The 23,909-nt window shown below is 39.0% G+C and overlaps 1 protein-coding gene across 4 annotated transcripts in view; it reads right to left on the reverse strand.

Annotated features, from left to right (window-relative positions):
- KDM1B (lysine demethylase 1B) overlaps window positions 1-23,909 on the reverse strand; it is a 58,439-nt gene that overhangs the window by 24,746 nt on the left and 9,784 nt on the right. For all 4 annotated transcript variants that reach the window (XM_028478461.2, XM_028478462.2, XM_024122064.3 and 1 more), the window contains 8 exons: window positions 22,823-22,939; window positions 13,103-13,141; window positions 9,619-9,823; window positions 7,669-7,853; window positions 4,886-5,062; window positions 4,434-4,508; window positions 1,288-1,425; window positions 213-384 (listed from right to left, as the gene is read on the reverse strand). In XM_028478461.2, coding sequence (XP_028334262.1) covers window positions 213-384; window positions 1,288-1,425; window positions 4,434-4,508; window positions 4,886-5,062; window positions 7,669-7,853; window positions 9,619-9,823; window positions 13,103-13,141; window positions 22,823-22,939 — 1,108 coding nt within the window. The remainder of the gene's footprint in view (window positions 1-212; window positions 385-1,287; window positions 1,426-4,433; window positions 4,509-4,885; window positions 5,063-7,668; window positions 7,854-9,618; window positions 9,824-13,102; window positions 13,142-22,822; window positions 22,940-23,909) is intronic.

Raw genomic sequence — 23,909 nt, forward strand, 5'->3', positions numbered from 1 at the left:
CGCGCGGCACGTGGGATCCTCCCGGACCGGGGCACGAACCCGCGTCCCCTGCATCGGCAGGCGGACTCTCAACCACTGCGCCACCAGGGAAGCCCCTAAGGACTATTCTTATTGCATCCATCCAGGCTAGTGGATGAATGATGCTACCGCTAATCAAGCTTAGGTTAGAATGAGACTCAGATGGAACAATCAGAACACCATTCTCCCCATACCTCCTAAAGGGACATCTTGGAGCTGAGTCTTATCCTTCCTCCACTCAGAGACCACATCCAAGAGAGCATTAAAATGAAAATCCATGCGCTTGTCAATAGTGGGGTCAGTTATTCTTCCACCTTCCTGAATTAAGTCACATCTTTCTCCAAATTTATGCATGCTGATGCCAAGCTTCAAAATAATAAGAATAAGAAGGTGAAAAGTTTTCCCTGGAAAAAACAGGTACAGGTTCTAAGCTGAAATCAGACAGAGCTCTCATGGAGAAAAGGGTCTAGGACCTCTCAAAAACAAATGCTGCTTGGGGAATGGCAGCAAAGTAAGGCAGTGAAAAGCCAGCATGGAATCTGAGAATGTAGGGGTGCCAGCAACAGCATCTATGCCATGCCCTCCACAGCTTTCCAGCCAGTATTTATCCATGTTTCAGATGCTATAGCTGTGCACCCCCTCTCTCTGCTCTAACATCCTATTTCCTCCATGGAATCTCATGTGAAAGAGCACACAAACACACAAACACTCACAGAAGTTGAAATTGAATTGATTGTCAATAAATAGTTCAGAAGAATCCTTGGGCCTACCATAGGTCTTCAAAGACACTAGGTAGGTTTGCCTGATGAAAGATTTGATTCTCAGATAAACAATGAATACTTTTTTTTTTTAAGTATAAGTATGTCCCAAATATTGCATGCAAAATATCCCATGTAATATTTGGGACATACTTATATACTAAAAAAATTATTGTTATTTATCTGAAAGTCAGATTTAAGTGGGCATTCTGTAATTTTGTTTGCTTAACCTGGCAACCCTAACCAAGTGGCCTGTGAATAACGCACAAATACAGTTAAAGACCTTGGAGCGGGGTGGTGGGGGGGGTGGATATTTTAAGACCTCTAGTTCCACCTTCACAGAAAGGAAGAACTATACTTGTTCTTATTTACTTTTCAGAGGGCATGAAGGGGCAAGAAATCATTTTGGGGTTGTTACATATTATTTAGAAGCATATTAATACTGCACACAAGCAAACTGAGACAATTTTTTCTTTTCTTTATCTACAACACAAATCTTAAAGAAACCCACTTGTTCACACATTAGTGCTACTGGGTTGTTAATACAGCCGTTGACAATCTGGGCTCCTCGTCCCACTGTGACGCCTGTGAAAGACTTATCATCCCACACTCGGCCTCCAATTCTGTCTTTGGCCTCCAGGACAGTTACCTAAAAAGACAATCAGGGAAGCTGAATAGGATGCAGTATAAATGTAGAGTGACATTGTTAAATGAGTTTCATATCCGGTTAATGTATTATTATATTATTAGAGAAACAACTTTAAAAAGAGGGCAGTGTGCATATGATCCAGAAATCCCACTCCTGGGCATATATCCAGACAAAACTATAATTCAAAAAGATACACACACCTCTATATTTATAGCAGCACTACTCACAATAGCCAAGATATGAAAACAACCTAAATGTACAATGACGAATGGATAAAGAAGATGTGGTACATGTATACAATGGAATACTACTTAGCCATAAAAAGAATGAAATAATGCCATTTGCAGAAACATGGATGGACCTAGAGATGATCATACTAACTGAAGTAAGAAAGAAAGACAACTACCATATGATATCGCTTATATGTGGAATCTAAAATATGACACAAATGAACTTATTTACAAAACAGAAACAGACTCACAGAGAACAGACTTGTGGTTGCCAAGGGGGAGGGATGGATTGGGAGTTTGGGATTAGCAGATGCAAACTATTATATATAGAATGGATAAACAACAAGGTCCTACTGTAGAGCACAGGGAACTATATTCAATATGCTGTGATAAACCATAATGGAAAAGAATATAGAAAAGAATGTATACATACCTATATGTATAACTGAATCACTTTGCTGTATAGCAGAAATTAACACACTGTAAATCAACACTACTTCAATAAAATAAATTTTTTTAAAAAAGAGGGCAATGTGAATAGGAGCCAAGGTAGATGTTAAAAACAAACAACCCAGGCTCTAGCAAGGAGTAAGTGAGTGGTCTGCTGGAGAAGCCCCTCAAACTGTTTCCTCTCAAATCCCAAAATGATAAGACTGGATGAACTAGCATGTGAAATGCATATTGAGAGCTTTTATTAAATAGTATTCCATAAATTAAAAGGCACTCTTAAAAACTAAGTTAAAGAGGTGGTTTTGTCTTATGAAATATCTATGTCTGTAGCAAAATTCCTTTAGCATTGTAAACAGGCCTTAACTTCCCTATGACTATTATTAAAAAAAAAAATCATATGTCATTATATCTAAGTATTGCCTCACAGGCTTGGCCAAAGCAGGTTGGTCCCACACCCAGACCGTTTTATATCCTCCAAATTTCTGATGCTGGTGGTGGTGGGAGCTGCTCTCAGGTGGACAGCCCTGTGGCTCAAAGAGCTTCACTGCCCTTGGTTGTAGTAACTGAAAATGTGAATCCTCTTCAGGGCAAAACCAGTCCTTTCATTTCTGGATCCCTAAAAGCACTCCTTTAAATGCTCCAGGAGGTTCCCCGAGCTAACCATCTCCTAGGTTAGGAGGAGTCTACTTCCTAACCACGAGGGAGAGGGGTGGCCTCCCCAGGGTCTCCTTAGAGAAAGGGGAGAATAACAGAGGTCCCCTGAATATTCTTCTTCCTTGGACCTATATTTCTCATTTTCTCCAACTAGAAAGGCTACAGCTCGTGATTCTCCCCTCCCCACCTTCTTTCTCTGACTTCAGATGAACTCAGAACCAGCCATTTCTAGTTTCTTTTTAGTCTGTAAGAGGAAGGCTGAACATTAAAGACAGCACCCCTCCTAGACTTTGGCTAGGACTAACCTTCCTTGTAACATAATCTGTGGGTTTCCCAAGTGAAAAACAAACAAGAAACCTTGGCCCTAATATCTAATGCTGAAATACATAAATGACCAATTAAAACACCTCATAGCTTAATACCACATAGACAATATTTTGAAATGCAAACACACTTCTTATACATTCAACTCAGATTCTTCTGTTTTGTCAGCAATATATATAGAATCCAAGACGTAGGTCTTGCATTCCACCAAAAGGAAAACCTCTTAGGCAGAGCCATTGAAAACTTTCTCATCGCCAAAACTCCTCCAGCAGAGAAAAACGTTGTGAAAAAGAAGTTGTTTCTTTCAGCCAGAGAGAGTACAGCGAAAGACTAATTCAATTCTACCAAATTGATTTTCACGTTTGGTTTAACGGAAGACCAAAGTCCTTGCAAAACAAGTTTTTAAAAAAGGAGAAATGAGTCAGACATAGGAAGTCCCAGAAATTTGGAAGATTTGAATGAATCTAACGGAAATTAGATACTGAACTGCACAATTTTTGTTTTTTTGTAATCGTCTCTATTTTGGCTAATTTTAATTAGATACTGAATTGCACAATTTTTGTTTTTTTGCAACTGTCTCTATTTTGGCTAATTTTGAACAACTAGAATAAGGCAACATACTAGATAAAAATAATATCCTTCTCCTTGGGGAAGAAGGCTACCTCAAAAATATACAGTACTTTAAAAGTCACATAATTCTGTCTTAACCCTGGATTAACTAATTCAATCCTGCTTCCAAAAGCAAAGATTTTTGTTTTCCAGAGAAAGGTTCAAAGTGTGATTTGCATAAGAAAATGTAACTGGATAGTTCATTAACTTTTATGCAGGAAATGGTGAATTTCCAAGCTGTTATTTGTTGTCTCAAACTATTGCAGAAACAAGGGCTTTTTCTTCGCTGCTGTGTCAATAACAACATGTCGAGAATTTCGGCTTTTTTAATTTTACTTTTAATTTTATTTTTTGGCCACACCACATGGCATGCAGGATCTTAGTTCCCTGACCAGGGATGGAACCCGTGCCCCCTGCAGTGAGGGCGCAGAGCCTTAACCACTGGACCACCAGGGAAGTCCCAAGAATTTCTGCGTTAATATCATCTTAGAGTCTCTTGTGTCTTGCCCATCATAGTCTAAAATCCTCTCCAAAGCTGATGGAGTTTCTATTTCCTCTACCTTCTTTAATTAAACCAATTGCAAATTTTGTATCTTTTCTAGGATCTATTGTAAAGATATAAAGATATAATGTATTTAGCATTCTTTGCTAAAATCAGGAACTAGTTTCCAAGTCTTAGAACATTTGGACCAAAGTAGCAGTTAACCATCTGTTTCCGCCTCCATGTCCCCCAAATCTTACCTTAATTCCAAAGTTATGCAGTTGCCTAGCAGCTGCTAATCCTGCTGGACCAGCCCCAATAATGATGACTGATTTCTTTACCAAAAAAAAAAAAAAGAGAAAGAAAAGAAAAAGAAACAAAAATCCAATTAGAGCAATGAAAACAATGTAACAGAAGGTACTAACTGCCAAGCAACTGTTCATTCATCTGTATTTCCTTGATGTCCTGTCTGTACAAGTCATTTCCCTAAAGAATACATTAGTACTTGTCCTGAGTCAGCACTTCCTCCTTTCTACCGTCTAGAGGAATAGTGATTGATATTCTCTTCCCTTGGAGAAATGCATATTCTACAAAAGTCTTGCCTTATAACTTTTATAGTGCTTACAGGAGTTTTACTTGTATTACGAACATTAATGTACTAGCATTTATCACGACCGATGGTGGTAGTATTGCTAGAGCTACAGTCACCTACGTTGTGGTAATCTTTAGGAAGAAGATGCTGGTCGGTGCCGACAGTGAGAACTCCTGTGTTGATGAGACCTTTCCTCGTCATAAAATAAAGTATCCTCTCCACTTCCTGAACACATCGGATGCGCACCAGACCCCGGACGATGATGTGAGGAATACATTTCTGAGGAGTAAGAGCTTCCTGTGTTTGGAAATAAAACCAAACTGTTAAAACCAACCAACCAACCAAAAACAACTCTTGGTTCCTCAGAAAGTGAAACGTAGAATTACCATATGACCTGGCAACTCCACTCCTATGTATTTACTGCAAAGAACTAAAAACATAGGTTCAAAAAAAATTTCACAGCAGCACTATTCAAATTGCCAGAACAACCAAGTGTCCATCAGTGGATGAAAGGATAAAAGAAAGGTGGTCTATCCATACATGGAATATTATTTGGTCATAAAAAGAAATGAAGTGCTGATGCATGCTACAACAGGAATGAACCTTGAAAACATTATGCTGAGCAAAGAAGCTAGTTACAGAAGGCCATGCATTGTATGATTCCGTTTATATGAAATACCCAGAACAGGCAAATCTTATAGAGACAGAAAGTAGGCTAGTAGTTGTCAGAAGCTGGGGGAAGGGAGGAATGGGGAGTCTCTGCTTAATGGGTGTGGAGTTTCCTCTTGGGGTAATGAAAAAGTTCTAGAACTACATAGAACTGATGGTTATACAATACTGTATACGTATTTAATGCCACTGAACTATCCATTTTAAAATGGTTAAAAGGGTAAAAATGGTAAGTTTTATGTTGTGTGTGTTTTACTACAATTAAAAAAAAAAAAACCTCTCCAGGTAATTGGAATCCATCATTTATCACTAAGATATAGTAAGACCAAAGGAAGGTCTGCCTGGCGAAGGAAAAAAAGGAGAAAGGGACAAAAGAAGCACACAGCAATCTGCGTTTTATCACCTAAGTTTCCCCTCGCAGAGAATGACTGACACGAATGACTGACCCAGGGAGTGTGGAGGCAGACCATACCACAAATATATTCCTGACTCAATAAGCCACACAACAAAGGCCATTACAGAAACCCAGGATGCTGCTTGCACTGGCAGCAGAAAAAGCTGGATACTCATCACTGATAAGACATGGGAGGAATGGACTTAGGAACTTGTAAAAAAGAAAAAAAAAAAAAAAAAAAAAAAAGACACTGCCTTTCTCTTTTCACCCCAGCAGCTTTGGCAAGGCCTTGGTTTGTTTCAAAGATTCAAGAGTAATGTGGCCTCTGCCCAGTGTCATGAAGTTAGAACAGGCTTGGGCCAGGCGCGCGGTGGCGGAGGGGGGAGAGGACCCACCCCGGCCTTTCCTCTACTTGTCCCCAAGCCCCAGCTCCAACAGAACCTGAACACAGGAAGATGACTATATACTCAAAATGTGAAAGAAATAACATGTACAACATTGGCTTGGATTGCTGCAGAAGATTAAAACACGTGTTTGTATTCATGATGTTAAAAAAAAAAAAATCACAATGAAAGATCCCGCGCTTGGCAAAGAAAGATCCCGCATGCCACAACTAAGACCTGACAAAGCCATAAAAATAAAATAAATAAATAAAGATTTAAAAAATCATTTCAAAGTCTGACCCCTTTAAAGCAACCATATTTGAGTTTTCCCACTAGAGTATTAAATAGATACAATACTTGCTATCTTCTTATTACAAATTAAAATAGATCCACACTGATAAGTGGAGGATTTTTTTTTATTAGATTCTTCTCCTGTATAAGTCAAATTTCAAAGTCAACTAAAAAGAAATGGGAAGAAAAATGAACCCAAGGCTGTTTCTGAAAAGTGCATCTTCACAACTTATTTACAGGAAATTCTGACCACAGTTTTGTTTAGTTCAGCAAATGTTTATTGAATACCTCCCTCAAGCCTGCTGGAGAGGAAATGAATAATTCTACCTTGCCCAACCCACTCACCTGGGTGTAATTCATATAAACTGCATTTATAGCCATAACTTAATCAAGTCATCTCAGACTGGAGTCTAATTCAGTGAAATACCAGGGTGGAACTGGAATATCTTTCTTTAATCAAGATTTCTTTGGCAGTCTTGTAAAATGTTCTGCATTCAGCAGTCACTCAAATAATTGCAGAAGAAATTAATAAATTGGAAAAACACTAGGGTCAGGAAAGCCTCTGCTTTAAAAAAAAAAACAAAACTCGTGGTCCTACCCTGCCCACCCTCTAATTTATCTTCATCCCTTTCAAGGTGGGCACTGTGTGAGGGCCCTAACATTTATTCAGTCCCAGCAAAAAGCACACTGCTGGTCTCAGATGCTTGAGGATAACCAGGTGAGTCAGAATCCCTGCCCTCGAGGGGTTTATAATCCAATCTTTAATGTTTTATTTCTTTTTTCTCCAGGTATTGTCACTGGAACTCCTTGAACCAAATTTTGCACCATATAACTAGAGAGTGAAGAATTCTGATGACATATGGTCTAAAGTGGTGGTTCTCAGGAAGGGGAGACTTTGCCCCCATTTGGCAATATCTGGAGACATTTTTGGTTGTCACAACTGGGGGAAGGGGGTGCTATGGTAAGTGGTGGATAGAGGTCAGGGATGCTGCTTAAACATCCTACGATGCAGAGGACAGCCCCGACACAGAGAATATACACCCAAATGTCAAGAGTCCTGAGGTGGAGACACCCGGATCCAAAGTTTCTGTCTACAGACAAAGCAACTTCTCTCCTTAGCAGAAGTCTGTGTCCATGTGCTGTTGGCTAACGCACCCTTCACTCACCTTGCAGTTAGTATACCACAGGGCGAGGATGAGGTTCCTCAGAGCCAGGTACATGGTGGGGTCTCGGGAATACTCTGGGAACTCATAGAGCTCATCTAGCTCCATCACGTCTGGCCTCACGCACAAGGCTTTGCCGCACTCATTGGGCTGGTAGAAAGGCTGGAAGTACCGGTTCATGCCTGGAACTGAGAGAAGACGCAAAATGGGCAAACCTCACAAGCTATAAATTCTAAATCTGGGTAAACTGAACAGCAAAAAGAAACCAGAAAGGAGAGCCTAGACAAGCTCCCCAGTCTGACCTACATAAATATTTCCACTTCCTCTGTCCAGTTAGACAAAATAGGCGTGAATTACACAATTTTTTTTCCCATTCTTTCTTCAAAAATTCAATTTCTGTGGCATGGAAATTTTTTTTTTTTTTTTTAATTTTTTGGCCATGCCACACGGCATGTGGGATCTAGTTCCCCGACCAGGGATCAAACCTGTGTCCCCTGCATTGGAAGGACGGAGTCTTAACCACTGGACCACCGGGGAAGTCTGGAATTTTTTTTTTTAATTTTTAATTGTGGTTAAAAAAAACATGTGCCATAAAATTTACCATCTTAATCATGTTTGAGTGTTACCATTCAGTAGTGTCCAGTATATTCACATTGTTTTCCAGCAGATCTCCAGAACATCTTCATCTTGCAAGACCAAAATTCCAAACCCAACCGAATGCCAAGTCCCCATGGAAACATATCTTAAAAGAAACTTTCACTGGAATTTTTCTGATTATAAAATTAATAGGTTCATAGAAGTAAAAAACAATCACTAACCACTGATAATCCCTGAGTGGTGTTAACATTTAGGAGTAGAGTCTAACCTTGGTTCTGTTTACTATGAATAGAGAATATAAATATAACTGATATTTTTTCTTACAAAGCCAGAAAAAAATGCAATAAAAAGGCTGTTCTTCCTACCTGCTTTTCAAGAACAGTGTCCCATGTCATTAAATATGACTTCAATGGACATATAATATTATCTTATTTATTATTTAACCACTGCCCTATTTGCTGGGCATTTAAATTTCATCCAATTATTTCACTATTATAATAAACAATGCCACACAAATCTTTGGACTTACTTTTGATAATCTTTGATAATTTATTTAGGATAAATTCCTGCATCCAAAGAACATCTATTTTAAGGTTTTTGAGTCATGCTGACAAATTGTCCTTCATAAATGTATATACACTAATGGTATCTGAGTTGCCTGTTTTATTCCTCCTTCATTAACACTGGGATTTATCACTTCAGCTTTGATTTATCACTTCACCTGCATTTTTAGATGGCCCGGTGTTATTAGTTAAAAACCTTAAGATAGGGCTACAATGTCAAAATCTACTTGCACCATCAAAGATGAAGTCTGTTAGCGTGCAGGAGATGATCTACAATTCTTGCTTGTACACCAAGAATTCTGATGGAGAATTTTAAAGATTCCTTTAAAGTAAAGGGTTATCAGTCTGCCTGCCTTGACCTGAAGTTTTTTTCAAGAGTGGGTTGTTTGGCTGAGATTAGCAATGGCATTATTAGAAGCAGAAAGACTCAGGGAGAAAAAAGAAGGGTGGCTCATAGAGTCAAAACTTTCTTCTGGCATGTCAGAGTGAGTAGGTATTATCATCAAATTATGCAGCTATCCAAGTTTCAAAGAAATGCTCATTAAACTCCGTAGGCATGACTCCTGGACAAGTGTTACAGGCTTTCCCACTGACTGAGGGGAAAATTCACTGTCCAATATATACAAATGATATGAGTGATCCACAGTGAAACCAGATCCATGAAATAATGAGGTGCTTTGTAGCAAGCTGCACACATTAAAACAAAAATCTTTTCCGTTCTGCTCACCCACATATTTCCAGGGCAAGGGCGGAGGGAGGAGGGAAAGCAGGGAGGGCCAGGACCAGCTCTCACCCAGCACGAAGGGGACTGCCTTGGAGTGCTCCAGCTTCCCAGGACTGGCGTCGCTGGCCGCGCGGTGCGTGCTGGTGCAGGACGGGCTCATGCCAACGCAGTCAGGGTAGTAGGCAGAGAGCAGGGGTGCTGCCACGCTATCTTTCAGCAAAGGAGGTAGGATGAGCATGGAGTACCACCAATGGTTGGAAACTTCCGACACTCTCTGCAAGGGGGCAGAGCAAAACGAAGAGGGACAATGGCCAACAAGAAATGTACATGCAGAGTCAGCCAAGGACAGATGGTTCTCGTCGTGTCATTCATTCTCATTCATCCTTAACCCTTCTACCCTGCCTTCTCTCACTCCATGGTCCTAGACCAGAGTTCTGCACAGGAAGATTTAGAAACAAAAAATGCCTGATGAGACCTGGAGAGAATGTTTCCTAGGCCGAGTTGTTTCAGATCTTCAGCAACAGCCTCCCCCTTTCCCTCCCTCAAAAAACCCCACCAACACCAGGTAAGTCTTAAAGCCACCCCCACTGACTACACTGCAAGCCCAGGTGTGTTTAAGTCGGACATGAGAAACTTCTTTCTGTTCCGTAATCATTTATCACCCATCCCTTCCCCCTTTTAACTGAGGATCTAAAGATAACTGAAATTACAAGATTCAGCAGAAAAAACAATTCTCTGGAGTAGCAGTCCAAACAGTACTGCTTTTTGCCAGAGGCTACTAAAAAAACTTCAGAGGGAAAAGTACACGACAATCATCAAAATAAAATGCTCCATGTAGAACTGAATTGAAAAAGCTATTTTCAGTCTTAAAATATGTGATCATATTCCAGAGCTGATTTAACATATGGAGTCATTCGATCAAAGCAGCCCCGTGATGACTAACTATTGTGATAAAAATAAAATTTACCTGGCTTCTAAAGCGAAACGGCCACATATCCTATGTTAGGCAGCCTTTGCTAAACATGATCTTGAATGTATGCTCCAGGAATTCTAGGAATCTGATAGAGGAGAACTCTGGGCTCAGGGACCCTCTGATGTTAGTAATCCAGGCTCCACGCAAATGCCACTTGCCATCAAGCAGGGGTTTGTGAACTCAAGATGCATTTTATTTGCCCTTCAAAGTCCAAATCTGGGGCAAGCATTTTTCAGCCTACTACAAACCCTAACACCCCCCATAAGTCACTCCCAGTTGCTTCACACATTTATTTTACTTGCCCGGCCCGTGAAGGCTTTTCAGTTTGCAATCTTTGTCCTCAAGGCTTGTTTTGGGTTTGGCTACCCTTGAGCAGCCTGTGCTGGACCAAAAAGAAGGAAAGCTTCAGTTCCTTCTCCAACACACCAGGGCTGCCTCTATGGACCCCCTTCCTGGCTCAGACAGAGTAAAACTGGGTGTTCAGATCCTGACACTCGAAATGGACCAAGTAGAGGGCAGAATGTAGATGCCTTAAAAAAACAAGAACCCCCCAAAATAAAATAAACCAACCAAAAAAAAAGGGAGAGAAAAGAGAGGAAAAAACAAAAACAAACCACGCACCCAAGCGCTTCCCATTCTAATCCACTTCCTGGGCCTTGCAACTGTGTTGGGAAATTAAGTCAGGACCCAAGAGAGACCCTGCCATCGCTACCTGCCCCAGGCTTTCTTCCCCTTGGAAGCCCACCTGAGGGCATACCAACCAGCCTCTGGCTTAGAGTAGGAGAAACTCAGTGACTAGCAAACAAACACGTGGTCTTGCTATTCCGAGTGCGTTAGCACACTCACCATTCCGGGACACCTGACTATAATTCTGTCGATATGCCATCAAATGTTCCACTCTCACTTTTAATACACATACCACTGAAGAAACTGTGCTGGATATAGTCAGTCTATTAGCATATTTAATGAAATTCCCACTATACTCGGTTAAAAAGTTGTCTCCCCAAATTCACGTCTACCCAGAACCTCAGAATGTGACCTTATTTGGAAACAAGGTCTTTGCAGATGTAAATTGTCACACTGTAGTAGAGTGAGCCCTAAATTCACTCTAATGTGTCCTTATAAGAAGAGAAGAGACACAGGGACCGGGAGACACACAAGAGGAAAAAGGTCATGTGAAGATGGAACAGAGATTGGAGTGATGTGGCTATAAGCCAAGGAATGCCAAGGATTGCTGGCAATGCCAGAGCTGGAAAAGGCAAGGAAGACTCCTCCCCTAGAGACTTCAGTGGGAACACGGCCCTGCTAACACCCTAATTTCAGACTTATAGCCTCTGGAACTATGAGACAATAACCTTCTGTTGCTTTAATCCCCCCAGGTGGTGGCAATTTGTCCCAGCAGCCCTAGGAAACTAATACAGGCACTCAAAATTTAGAAACTGCTTTAAAGGTAATCCCAGAATCCATATGAATAGAAAAAGGGTAGAAGGTATAGGTGACATGGCTATAAACCTGCTCCGGACTCTTTCTTAACCAAAGACAAAAATAAATAACGGGCAGATGAATATCCAGGGACTCTTCCAAGCTTTTTAAAGTTCTTATATCCCAAGAATATGGCCTCTGTCCTAAAGTTCAGACTGCTTGTGCGCAAAATGGTCTGAATACTAGGGGAAATATTCTTAAGGTATTTATAAGTGTATTTAAAGTTATTTTTTCCTTTCTTTCTGTAATGTCATCCTGTCTACCCTAAATCCAGAAATTATTTAGGTCACTGCTTTACTATGGAAATGTTTGATGGTACAACCGTCTTTTTTAAAAATGTGTGTGTGTGCGCGCAGGCATCTCACACAGCCCTTTATGTAACAGAATAGATATGCTAGGTGTGAATTCTCCCTTTGCCTAAACATCAGTCACAGTCCCTGGGTTTCAGACACCTAGAAAAACTACAAACTATCTTGGATCGCTGTAATGCAGAATAACTCAGAAACTCAGAATTTTAAAAATCATTTTCTGAAACAGCTATTGGATCTAGCTATGTGGCAAAATTGGCCAGCTCAGGTGGCAAAGTTTCCTAAGACAAATGAAATGTGATGAGGCTCTGCCAGCTGCTTCCCCTTCCACATCTGGGCAGGGATGGGACAAAGCAGTTATGTTGAGGTCAGAATACACAAGAACACTCTCACAGCTGAGTCTGGGCCAAGACCATCAAATTATGGGCCTCTTGTTCTTTTCCTGGAACGATTCAAGGGGAGAGAAGGTCATAAAGTCGCCCTTGTAAAACAAGTATAACAAGTCTGGTCCCTGCAGGAAGGCAAGGTGTCCGTTTCTTCCTTTTTGTTTCCTTTTAACATAGAGCAATAACATTTTAGTTTTTTTTGTTTTTTTTTTAAGTTGGGAGAGGATCACACACAGTACCAACTATTGCTAGCATTTTCATCATGTTATCCTGTTAGATTAAAACCCCTTGTATCAGCAACCAAAAAAAGAGAGATACTCATAAAACTGTTACTGTCATTTACTTATAGCACTTATCACTGAAGGCATGACGCACTCTAGTCTAGAACATGCAGAAATACTCACTAGATCCTCTGGAAGGGAACAATGATCTGAGGTCTCAGGCTGCAAAAACAAGACAAAAACCAAGCATTAATTAGGTTTAATTATAAAATATAGTCTTAAGTGTCAATTACCTTCAATAAGATATCCCTTTTTTTTTTTTTTTTTTTTTGCGGTACGCGGGCCTCTCACCGCTGTGGCCCCTCCCGCCACGGAGCACAGGCTCCGGACGCGCAGGCTCAGCGGCCACGGACCACGGGCCCAGCCGCTCCGTGACACGCGGGATCCTCCCGGACCGGGGCACGAACCCGCATCCCCTGCATCGGCAGGCGGACTCCCAACCACTGCGCCACCAGGGAAGCCCCAAGATACCCCTTTTCACTGATTAGACTGGAAAAAAAAAAAAATGTGATAAAACACCGCATGAGCAAGGGTGCGGGGAAGACAGCCTCTCTTGTAAGGATGTCCTGGGTGGAAATCTAAAAGAATGTAACCACTCTGGAGAACAATTTGACAAAATACGAAACTTTTAAATGCATGATAATTTGGCATTATCTTGTGTATATGCCCAGCAACTCCAGCCTTGCTATACAGACATACCTCAGAGACATTGTGGGTTCAGCTCCAGACCAACCATTGCAATAAAGCAAATATTACAATAAAAGTGACTCAAACGAATTTTTTGGTTTCTCAGTGCATATAAAAGTTATGTTTACACTATGCTGTAGTTTACTAAGTGTGCAATAGCAAAAAAAAATTACCATACCTACTTTAATTGAAAAATACTTTATTGGTAAAAATGCTAACCGTCAATGCAGGGTTGCCACAAACCTTCAATTTGTAAAAAAAAAAAAAATGCATATCTGCGAAGCGCAAAAAAGCAAAGCACAATAAAACAGGGCACACCTGTATTTTCTAGAGAGACCCTCATCCATGTGCACCAAGAGAAGGATTAGAAAATGTTCAAAGGAGGACTGTTTGTAAGAGAGAGAACATAAACACAACCCAGAAGTCCATCGAGAGTAGAATGGAGAAATAAACTGTATTATAGTCAAGAGAATAAACTACAGCTACATGTGACAACATGGATGCCGCTCACATACATAATGGTGAGTGAAAGAAGCCAGACCCAAGAGCATACATACTGTCTGACTCCATTTACATGAAGTTCAAAAGCAAGCAAAACAGCCATAGTGTTGTTAAGTCAGAGGGGTAAGTAGAGATCCACGGCCATACCACCCTGGATATGCCTAGTCTCTCCCGTCTCAGAAGCTAAGCAGGGGTGAGCCCGGTTAGTACTTGCATGGGAGAGAAGAGTTAGTAGGTAGTTACTCTGGGGAGGCAAGGGATGGACTCTGTGAGTGAAAGGGGGTGCAAGGGGGCTTCTGAGGGGTTGGTAAGTGTTCAGTGTCTTTACTGGGAGCTGGCTAAATGGGGACCCTGAAAATTCAGTGAGCTATGCATTTTGACTTGTGCATTTTCTGTTTGTATGTTATATTTCAATGAAAAAAAGTTACCTAAATAAACTGAAGACTGGCAGACCATATGGCCTGGGAAATCTGGCCCTTGGAATATATTCCAGAGAAACTCTTGCATGTGTGCATATGCACTAGGCGAGACGTGCAAGAACGCTCACAGACCACTGTGTGTAGCAGCCCCAAACCAGAAACAACCCTCAGACCTACGAACAGGAGAATAGACATGTTGGGGTAAATTCACACACTGCAAAACTACACAGCAGGGAGAGTGAATGAACCAGACCTCTGCAGGCATCAACATGGATGCAGCTGAAAAACCTCAACGTTAAGTAAGAGAACAAAGCTGCAGAGGAATACACACAATAGGATACAATTTACAACCAATATAAAAATATACAAAACTTTAACATGTTATTTAGGGTTTCATACATATTTATCAACTCTGTAACAAAAAGCAGAGGAAAAATAAATACAAAATTTGAAATACTGTTTGCTCTTGTAGCAGAGGCAGAGGAAGAAAACTCCTGGGGGGACCCCAGGGAGTTGCAGAGGCACTGGTAACGCTCTGTTTCTAAAACCAGGTTGGGGGGTACACAGTGAGTGTTCACCTTCATGCTTTATTCCTCACACACAAGTTATAAATACTCTTTTGGGTCTAAGAATTATTTCATATTAAAAACAACTGGATAGGGACTTCCCTGGTGGTCCAGTGGTTAAGAATCCACCTTCCAATGCAGGCGACACGGGTTCGATCCCTAGTTGGGGAATCAAGATCCCACATGCCGCGGGGCAGCTGAGCCTGTGCGGGGCAACTACTGAGCCCACACACACCACAACTACAGAGCCCACGCGCTCTGGAGCCCGCACACCACAACTAGAGAGAAGCCCGAACGCCACAAAGAAGAGCCTGCATGCTGCAATGAAAGATCCTGCGCGCCACAACTAAGACCCAATGCAGACAAAAATAAATAAATAATATTTTAAAAAACAAATAAACAAACAAAAAACTGGATATACTCTGACAGAGCAATTTTATTTCTAGGAACTGATACTACAAATACACTGGAAAATAGCACAGATACAAAGCTATTCATTACAGCACTCTCACTAACGGTAAATGTTTAAATGTCACCTAAATGCCCTTCAATCACACCAAATTCATCATGACATATCCATTCAGTGGACTATTTATTACACGGTCTTTAAAGAGAAAGAGATCTTTACATACTGAAGTGTACATAAAGATCTTTAAGAAGCATCTTTAAGAAATATTAAATGACAAAAAGCAAGCTCCAAAACAGTGTGTGTTGTTTGCTACAATTCTTTTTGATGTTGTTCTACAAATAAACCTTTCCAGACTTTGTCCTTGACAGAAGACCAAACTGAAAACCAAAAGGACTCTGGGTCAATAAACACCATTTAAATAAATATTTCAAAAGTTCAGGCTATGGGTGGTAATCAATCGGAATGGAGCAGGAGAGTCTCAAAGGAGGACTTCTTGGGCGGGGGTTGGGGGGGAGATTTAAAAGATGTGATACCATCCTTAGAGGCTGGGATTTAAGCAGATCATAATGCCTTCAATTTGAAGATGGATGGAAGAAGAGAAAGGCATTTAAGTTTTTCAAAAACAAGGACTCTGACACCTCAGAGTTCTCCTGGAAAAAAGTACTTGATGTTAAAATACATCCAAGCAGGTGATGAATCAAAATAATGGGATAGAAGGAACTGTAGTAACAGAAATTGTGGGGAGCAGTAATTGCATATAAGTGCAAGAGTAAACAATGAATGGGATATGGTCATAGAAAAAATGTCATATTCCAACAGAGCAAACTAAACTAACACAAAACAGCAAAACCCTAACAAAAATGGGAAAGAGAAAAAGGGGAGGTGGGCTGAAGTATGGTGTCATTTACTTTTCCCTCTGTCTTAGCAGGGTGTCAATTGATACAACCTAAAATTGAAACATGGAATTTTGTTAAAAAGCTAGAGTGATTCCAACTTATCCTCATCATGTATTTTCTTAACCTTTTAGGGAGTTTTTAGAAACTACTATTTCTTGAGATGAAGAAATAACTGTCCTATGTCCAGCAATTTCTTATTTCACTTTGGCTTCTTTTACTTACTTTAAATTATGTTGTATTGAACTGAATCATTTTACATAAAACAAGCATACACAGTACTCCTCCTTAATATGAAGTTATCTATCTGCCAGGTCTTCTCCTTGTATACATGCATGAATTCTCTTGAATGAATCTCATTTAATAATGGTTATTTCATGATGATGACTGCATGAATTTTTTTAATCATCTTTTTTTCTATATTGCTTGAATTTTTCAATGATAAACAAATATCATTTGCCTGAAAACAAACTCATTCTAAAGAAAACAGGGCTTCCCTGGTGGCGCAGTGGTTGAGAATCCGCCTGCCGATGCAGGGGACACGGGTTCGTGCCCCGATCTGGGAAGATCCCACGTGCCGCAGAGCGGCTGGGCCCGTGAGCCATGGCCGCTGAGCCTGCACGTCCGGAGCCTGTGCTCCGCAATGGGAGAGGCCACAACAGTGAGAGGCCCACGTACCACAAAAATAAAATAAAATAAAATAAAGAAAAGAGACTTTTCAAAAACTACATAAATTGAAGAAATTGTAAATGACACACCTGAAGAAAAATCAAGTAATCAAAAAAAGCGACATGGATAATCTGAACAATTAGTAGAGATGAAGTCAAAGTTAGATTCAATTATCAGCAAGTGAAAAAGAGGAGAGATTATGGATAACTCTAAACAGTGGTTAAACCAAAGCTAGTCAAAGCACAGTACAAAATGATTTTAATGTGAACTTTTAATATAAAAATCACACCTAATATTTAGTAAGGTAACATTAGTATGCAAATATTCCAATATATATATTTTTAGAACTGTTCAGAAACTTTGCAGAAATAGGTTGAGTGAAAATGACCCAAAGGCTAGTATCTATTAAAACAGTCTGCTATTTTTGACTGCTCCTTGGCTGAACTCTTCTTCAAACGTTATAATAACATGCCACTGAGTCTACTTTTCCCTTGAGAAGTAATCTGGAGCACAGGTGCTGGTTAAGTTCAGTGCAACCATATTGTTCCCGCCAGCTGGACATGCTCCCCTTCACCACACAAGCTCACAGTACCTTCATCACTCAAACCCCAGTTTCCTTTGGTGTACCCACTCAGTCTGGAAAATCAATTACCCATTCCCTCGGGGTAAGCCCCCTTCCATTTTTTTCTCTTCTATCCCTCAGAGAGGTCTTCTACTCCGCAGGTTGAGCTCAAGAATCAATTTAGGGCTAAACTGAAAGGTTTTAGAACAGGATTTGTTAATTCTGGGACCCTGATCCCTGACCCTGAAAGATCAATGCTTTCCACTCTTCACTCCCAAATCACCAATATCAACAATAAAAGGATTCCACCATAAATACCAGTGGCATTAAAAGGAGAATTAAGAGAACACTGCAAACAGCTTTAAGCTAACAAACTTGACAATGTAGATGAAACAGACAAATTTCTTGAAAAACACAATGTTCTAAAATGGATAGAATAAACCACCTAAGTAGCTATGTATCTTTTATAGAAACTGAATTTGTAATTTCAAAACTTCTCACAAAGAAAATTGGCCCAAATGGCTTCACTAGTGAATTGTACCAAACACGAAATAAGAAATAATATTAACCATCCACAAACTTTTCAGTAAGAGAAGGAAGATATACTTCTCATTTCATTTTATGAAGCCAGTGTAACTCTGACAGCAGAACCTGACAAAAACATTACAAGAAAAGAAAATGACAGAGACTATCCCTCATGAACACAGATACAAAATCCTTAACAAAATATTAGGAAACTGAATCCAACAATACAATGAAAGGATAATACACTGAGAACAAGTGGAATTTTTTTCCCTAGGAATGCAAGGTTGCTTCAACATTCAGGAATCAGCGTAATTCGCCACATTAACAGATTAAAGGAGAAAAACTGTATGATCATCATAAAAGATACAGAAAAAGTATTTGACAAAATCTAACATCCTTTCATAATCAAAAGTTCTCAGCAAACTAGGAATACAAAGGAACTTCCTCAATCTGATAAAGGGCATTTGTGAAAAGCCACAGCCAACATTACACATGATGATAAAACACTGAACACATCACTCCTAAGGTCAGGAACAAGGCAAGGAAGTCTGCTCTTCCACTCCTATTCAGCTCTGTACTGGTGGTCCTGACCAATGCAATAAGGTAAGGAAAAAAAATGAGCAAAAGGATAGTTTTTTAAAAAAGCAAAACAGTCTTTATTCACAGTTGATATTGTAGAATTCCTCCCACCAAAAAAATCTACAAAAATATAAATGGAATTTAAAGTGAAGTCAACAAAGTCTCTGGGTATAAAGTCAATATGCAAAATTAAATTGTATTTCTATATAATTGCAACAAACAACTTGAAAAGTTAAAAATAAATTCTACTTACAATCACAGAAAAAATAAGTATCTAGAAATAAATTTAACAGAATACATTCTCGGTGAAAACTAGAAAACACTGTTGGGAGAAATTAAAGACCCTGAAAAGATGGAGAGACAGACCACACCCATAGGTCAGAACAGGGGTCGGTCAGGAAACCTTTTACTTACTTATTTTTTTGAATTTTATTTATTTTTTTATACAGCAGGTTCTTATTAGTTACCTATTTTATACATATTAGTGTATATATGTCAATCCCAATCTCCCAATTCATCCTACCATTACCACTGTCCCCTTGCCCCCCACTTTGTGTCCATACATTTGGGGAAACCTTTTCTTTAAAAGGCCAGGTGGTAGATATTTTAGTCTCTGTGGATCACATGGTATCTGTTGCAACTACTCTGCCATTGTAGCATGGAAGCAGTCATACACAATACATGATGAATGAGCATGGCTGTGTTCCAATAAAACTTTATTTACAAAAACAGGTGGAGGGGGCCAGATTTGACCCATGAGCCATAGTTTGCTGACCCCTGGATTAGAAGACAAAAAAATGTAAATATGTCAATTCTCCTTCAAATAATTTATAGCTTCAATGCATTCCAATCAAAATCCCAAAAGTTTTTGTAAATACTGACAAGTTGATAACAAAATTTTTATAGAAATGTAAGGACCTAAAATAGCCTAAACAATCTTGGAAAAAAAAAAGTTGGAGGAATTTATACTACCTGACTTACTATAAAGATACAATAATCAAGACAGCAGGGTACTGGGTTAAGGATAAACAAAGAGATCAATGGAATAGAGTCCAGAAATTGGCTACAGGTATGGCCTGCTGACTTTTTTATCACGTTGCCAAAATAATTCAATGGGAAAAAAATTGTCTTTTGGACAACTAGATATTTATATGAAAAATATTTGAATCTTGACCTATATCTTACATCAAAAACAAAAATTAACTTGAGATAGACTAGTGTCCTAAATATAAAGGCTAAAATAATAAACTTCCTCAAAGAAAACATAGGAGACTGTCTGTGCAAGTTGAGAGTTCTGCAATGATTTTGCAGAAAAAATACAAAAAGTTCTAAGCATAAAAAAAAACATGGATAAATTAGGCTGCAAACTTTAAAAACTGCTCATCAAAGGATCTATTAAGAAAATGAAAAGGCAAAACAAAGACCGGGAAAAATATTCAAGATAACATATCTCATTTCCAGATTACATAAAGAACTCCTACAAGACAAGACAAACCCAATTTTTAAGAGACTTGGACAGATATTTCTCCAAAGAGGAACTATGAATGGCCAATAAGCATATGAAAAGATGTTCAACATCACTAGTCACCAGGGAAATGCATTTTAAAACCACAATGATAAAACAATACATACCCACCAGAATGCCTAAAATTAAAAAAAAAAAAAAAGTACCACCACCAAATGTTGTAGTCTGGTACAACTCTGGAAAACCATTTGGTAGTTTCTTACACATAAATTTACCATATGACTCAGCAATTTCCTATGTATTTACCCTTCAGAAATGAAAACATAAGTGCACAAAACACTTGCACAGAATGTTCATACAGTTTTATTCATAACAGCAAAAAATTTTAAACAACACCAATGCCCTTCAACAGGAGAATAAACAAATTGTGATACATCCATACAATGGAACACTGCTCAGCAATAAAAAGGAAAAAACTACTGACCCATGCAAGAACATGGATGAATCTCAAAAGCTGTTTTACTCAGTGAAAGAAACCAAATGCTAAAAAGTATATACTGACTGATTGCATTTTACAAAGTTCAAGAGCAGGCAAAACTCTTGTTTAGGGTATGGCAATCTAAATAGCGTTTGCCTCTGGAGGGAGGGAAGGAAATGACTGAAATTTTTTAGGGTGGTGGAAACATCGTGTATCTTGACTGGGGTACTGGCTACATAGTGTGGACATTATCCAAAACTCAATGAAATTCAATTAAGATCTGTGCATGTAATTACAATATGTAATTATACCTCAATTTAAAAAACAAGACGTAATTTTACATCTATTAAAAATATCACCACTCAGTGTAGGTAAGGTTTTGATAAAATGATCACTCTGAGCTATAGTTCTTTAAACCTTTAAAAAGCTTTAGATATTTGTATCAAGTGCCTTAAAAAAATGTGCCTACCCTGGCGGTCCAGTGGTTAGGGCTCCACACCTCCACTGCAGAGGGCACGGGTTCGATCCCTGGTGGGGGAACTAAGATCCCACCTGCCACATGGCGCGGCCAAAAAAAAAGTGCCTACCATAAATACATAATCAAAGCACAAAAAAAGTTCTAGCAGGATAAATGAGTCGTTAAGAATGGTTATCTATTAGGGTGGGAAGCAACAGATGGTTAAGGGGCACTTTCATTTTTTATTTGTATATTATATGTGTGTGTATATATTTACATATACATACATATATTCAATTTACTTTTTTTAAACCCGAGATTATATTCATGTAATAACTGTGTAAAATTTAAAACAATAAAACACAGAACTCCTAAATGTTCATACCCTTTTTCTCACCATTTCACTTTGCAAAATCTTCCAAATATATTTACAATAATTATGAGTCACTTTAATAATATTTGTATCTTATAAATCCCAGGCTTTTAAAAACTTGATCATAAACTTTATAGAGCTTTTCATCATTTCTTTAAAAAGAAAATATTTTGGGCTTCCCTGGTGGCGCAGTGGTTGAGAGTCCCCTTGCCGATGCAGGGGACACAGGTTTGTGCCCCGGTCCGGGAAGATCCCACATGCCGCGGAGCGGCTAGGCCCGTGAGCCATGGCCACTGAGCCTGTGCTCCGCAACGGGAGAGGCCACAACAGTGAGAGGCCCGCGTACCACAAAAAAAAAAAAAAAAAAGAAAATATTTTGCTCGTGATAACTGTATATCTTTGTGAATATACAGCAAACCACTGAATTACATACTTTAAAAGGGTGAATTTTATGCTATATGAATTAAATCAAAATTTTCAAAAAAGAAAGCCTCTTGCTTCTGAGATTACAATGATTCCTAATATTCTTTAATGTACTGATAGAACTAGAGACATTTTGTAGATGAATGCTTTAACACATTTAAGCAATTAACACATTTTTAAACGCGAAATAATTATCAAATCTCAAAACAGGCACACTATACCAACTATGGAAGACTGCTGACAGTCCAAACATATATATCTTTTTTGCCTTACTAACAGGATCCTAATTTTGATTCTGTTATAAAATATTTTCTTCCAGTTATAAAATATTTTATAAAATATAAAACATGCAAGTTATAAAATATTTTCTTCCTTGGTCCCTACTGCTGTTCAGAGTAGCTGCATGATACTATTCTGGCCAATGAGCTATAAATAGAAATCTACTGCTGGAACTTCCAGGAAAGCTCCTGGTTTCCCAATAAAAGAGGGAGAGACTTGGCTTGGGATAACCCAGCCTTTCCCATCTTTTCTGCTTTCAAGATGGAATGATGGCTGACAGTGCAGTAATGATCTTGTGACAGAACTGGAAACTAAAAGGAGACTTCCTTGGATACCTACATCAACTCTGGACTGCCTGTTTCTAAGCTGCTTATAATGAGAGAAAAATAAAAGCCTTAATTGGTTAAGCCATTGTAGTTGAGATTCTGTTATACGTAGGACAATATAATCCTGATAAAATGATCAACAGAGTTATTGAAAAATATACACCATTATTATTTACTGACAACTAAACTAACACATCAATTAATTCAAAAGGAAAACCAACAGAGATCATACCTTAACAGCAGTATTTGGTTTCATACCACATCGGTACGTCTTTGCTATCTGTGGAGTCAGCTGGATTTCCTTGGTAAGTTGCCTCCATTTTCTACACTCAGGTTTTGTACATTGAACCTAGATGGAAAGTAAGAAGTCAAGATCAATGGGTTGGCACCTCCTGAGCTAGCATTTCTATATTCCACCTCTCACTTTGCCATCTTCTTCACATGATTTGGTCAACAACCGTTCAGCACTTCCAAGTAAATACCTTTTCTTCCCCTTGTGCCATCGCCACCCATAAAATCCACTTTTACCGCATCAGTCTAATTTCTGATTCAATACTAGCTCAGGCCCCAAGAAGTACAAAGGGGATCTTAGTACTGTTGTCAGAATGGCTTTCTAGCTCTAACCTAAGGAAACAGTTAAATTTAGTTGCAGGTAGTCAAAAAGTATCACACTAAATGCAATGTGGTATCCTGGATTGCATCCTGGAACAGTAAAAAGACACTAATGAAAACACTGAAGAAATCCAAATAAGTCTGTAATATACTTATTAGTAAGTTCTTAGTTCAAAATATAATCCTGGTGTGTTAGATGATAACAGTAGGAGAAACTGGGTGAAGGATATACAGGAACTCTGTACTATCCTTGCAAAGTCTGTAATATACTTATTAGTACTGTACCAATGTTAAGTTCTTAGTTCAAAATATAATCCTGGTGTGTTAGATGATAACAGTAGGAGAAACTGGGTGAAGGATATACAGGAACTCTGTACTATCCTTGCAAATTTTCTATAAATTTAAAATTATTCCAAAATAAAAAAGCATGCAGATATCCATCTGCAGAAGAATGAAGTTGGGCCCCTACTTAATACACATACAAAACTTAAAATGGATCAAACACCTTAATGTAAAGAGCTAAAATGATCAAATTCTTAGAAGAAAATATGAGTCAATCTTCATGACCTCAGACTTGGCAGTGGATTCTTAGATATGACACCAAAAGCACAAGCATCGAAAGAAAAAATGGATAAATTGAACTTCATCAAAATTTAAAACTTCTGTGCACTAAAGGACACTAACAAGAAGTGAAAAGACAACCTAAA

The sequence above is a fragment of the Physeter macrocephalus genome, chromosome 18 (genome assembly GCF_002837175.3).
Source record: "Physeter macrocephalus isolate SW-GA chromosome 18, ASM283717v5, whole genome shotgun sequence".
NCBI lineage: Eukaryota > Metazoa > Chordata > Mammalia > Artiodactyla > Physeteridae > Physeter > Physeter macrocephalus.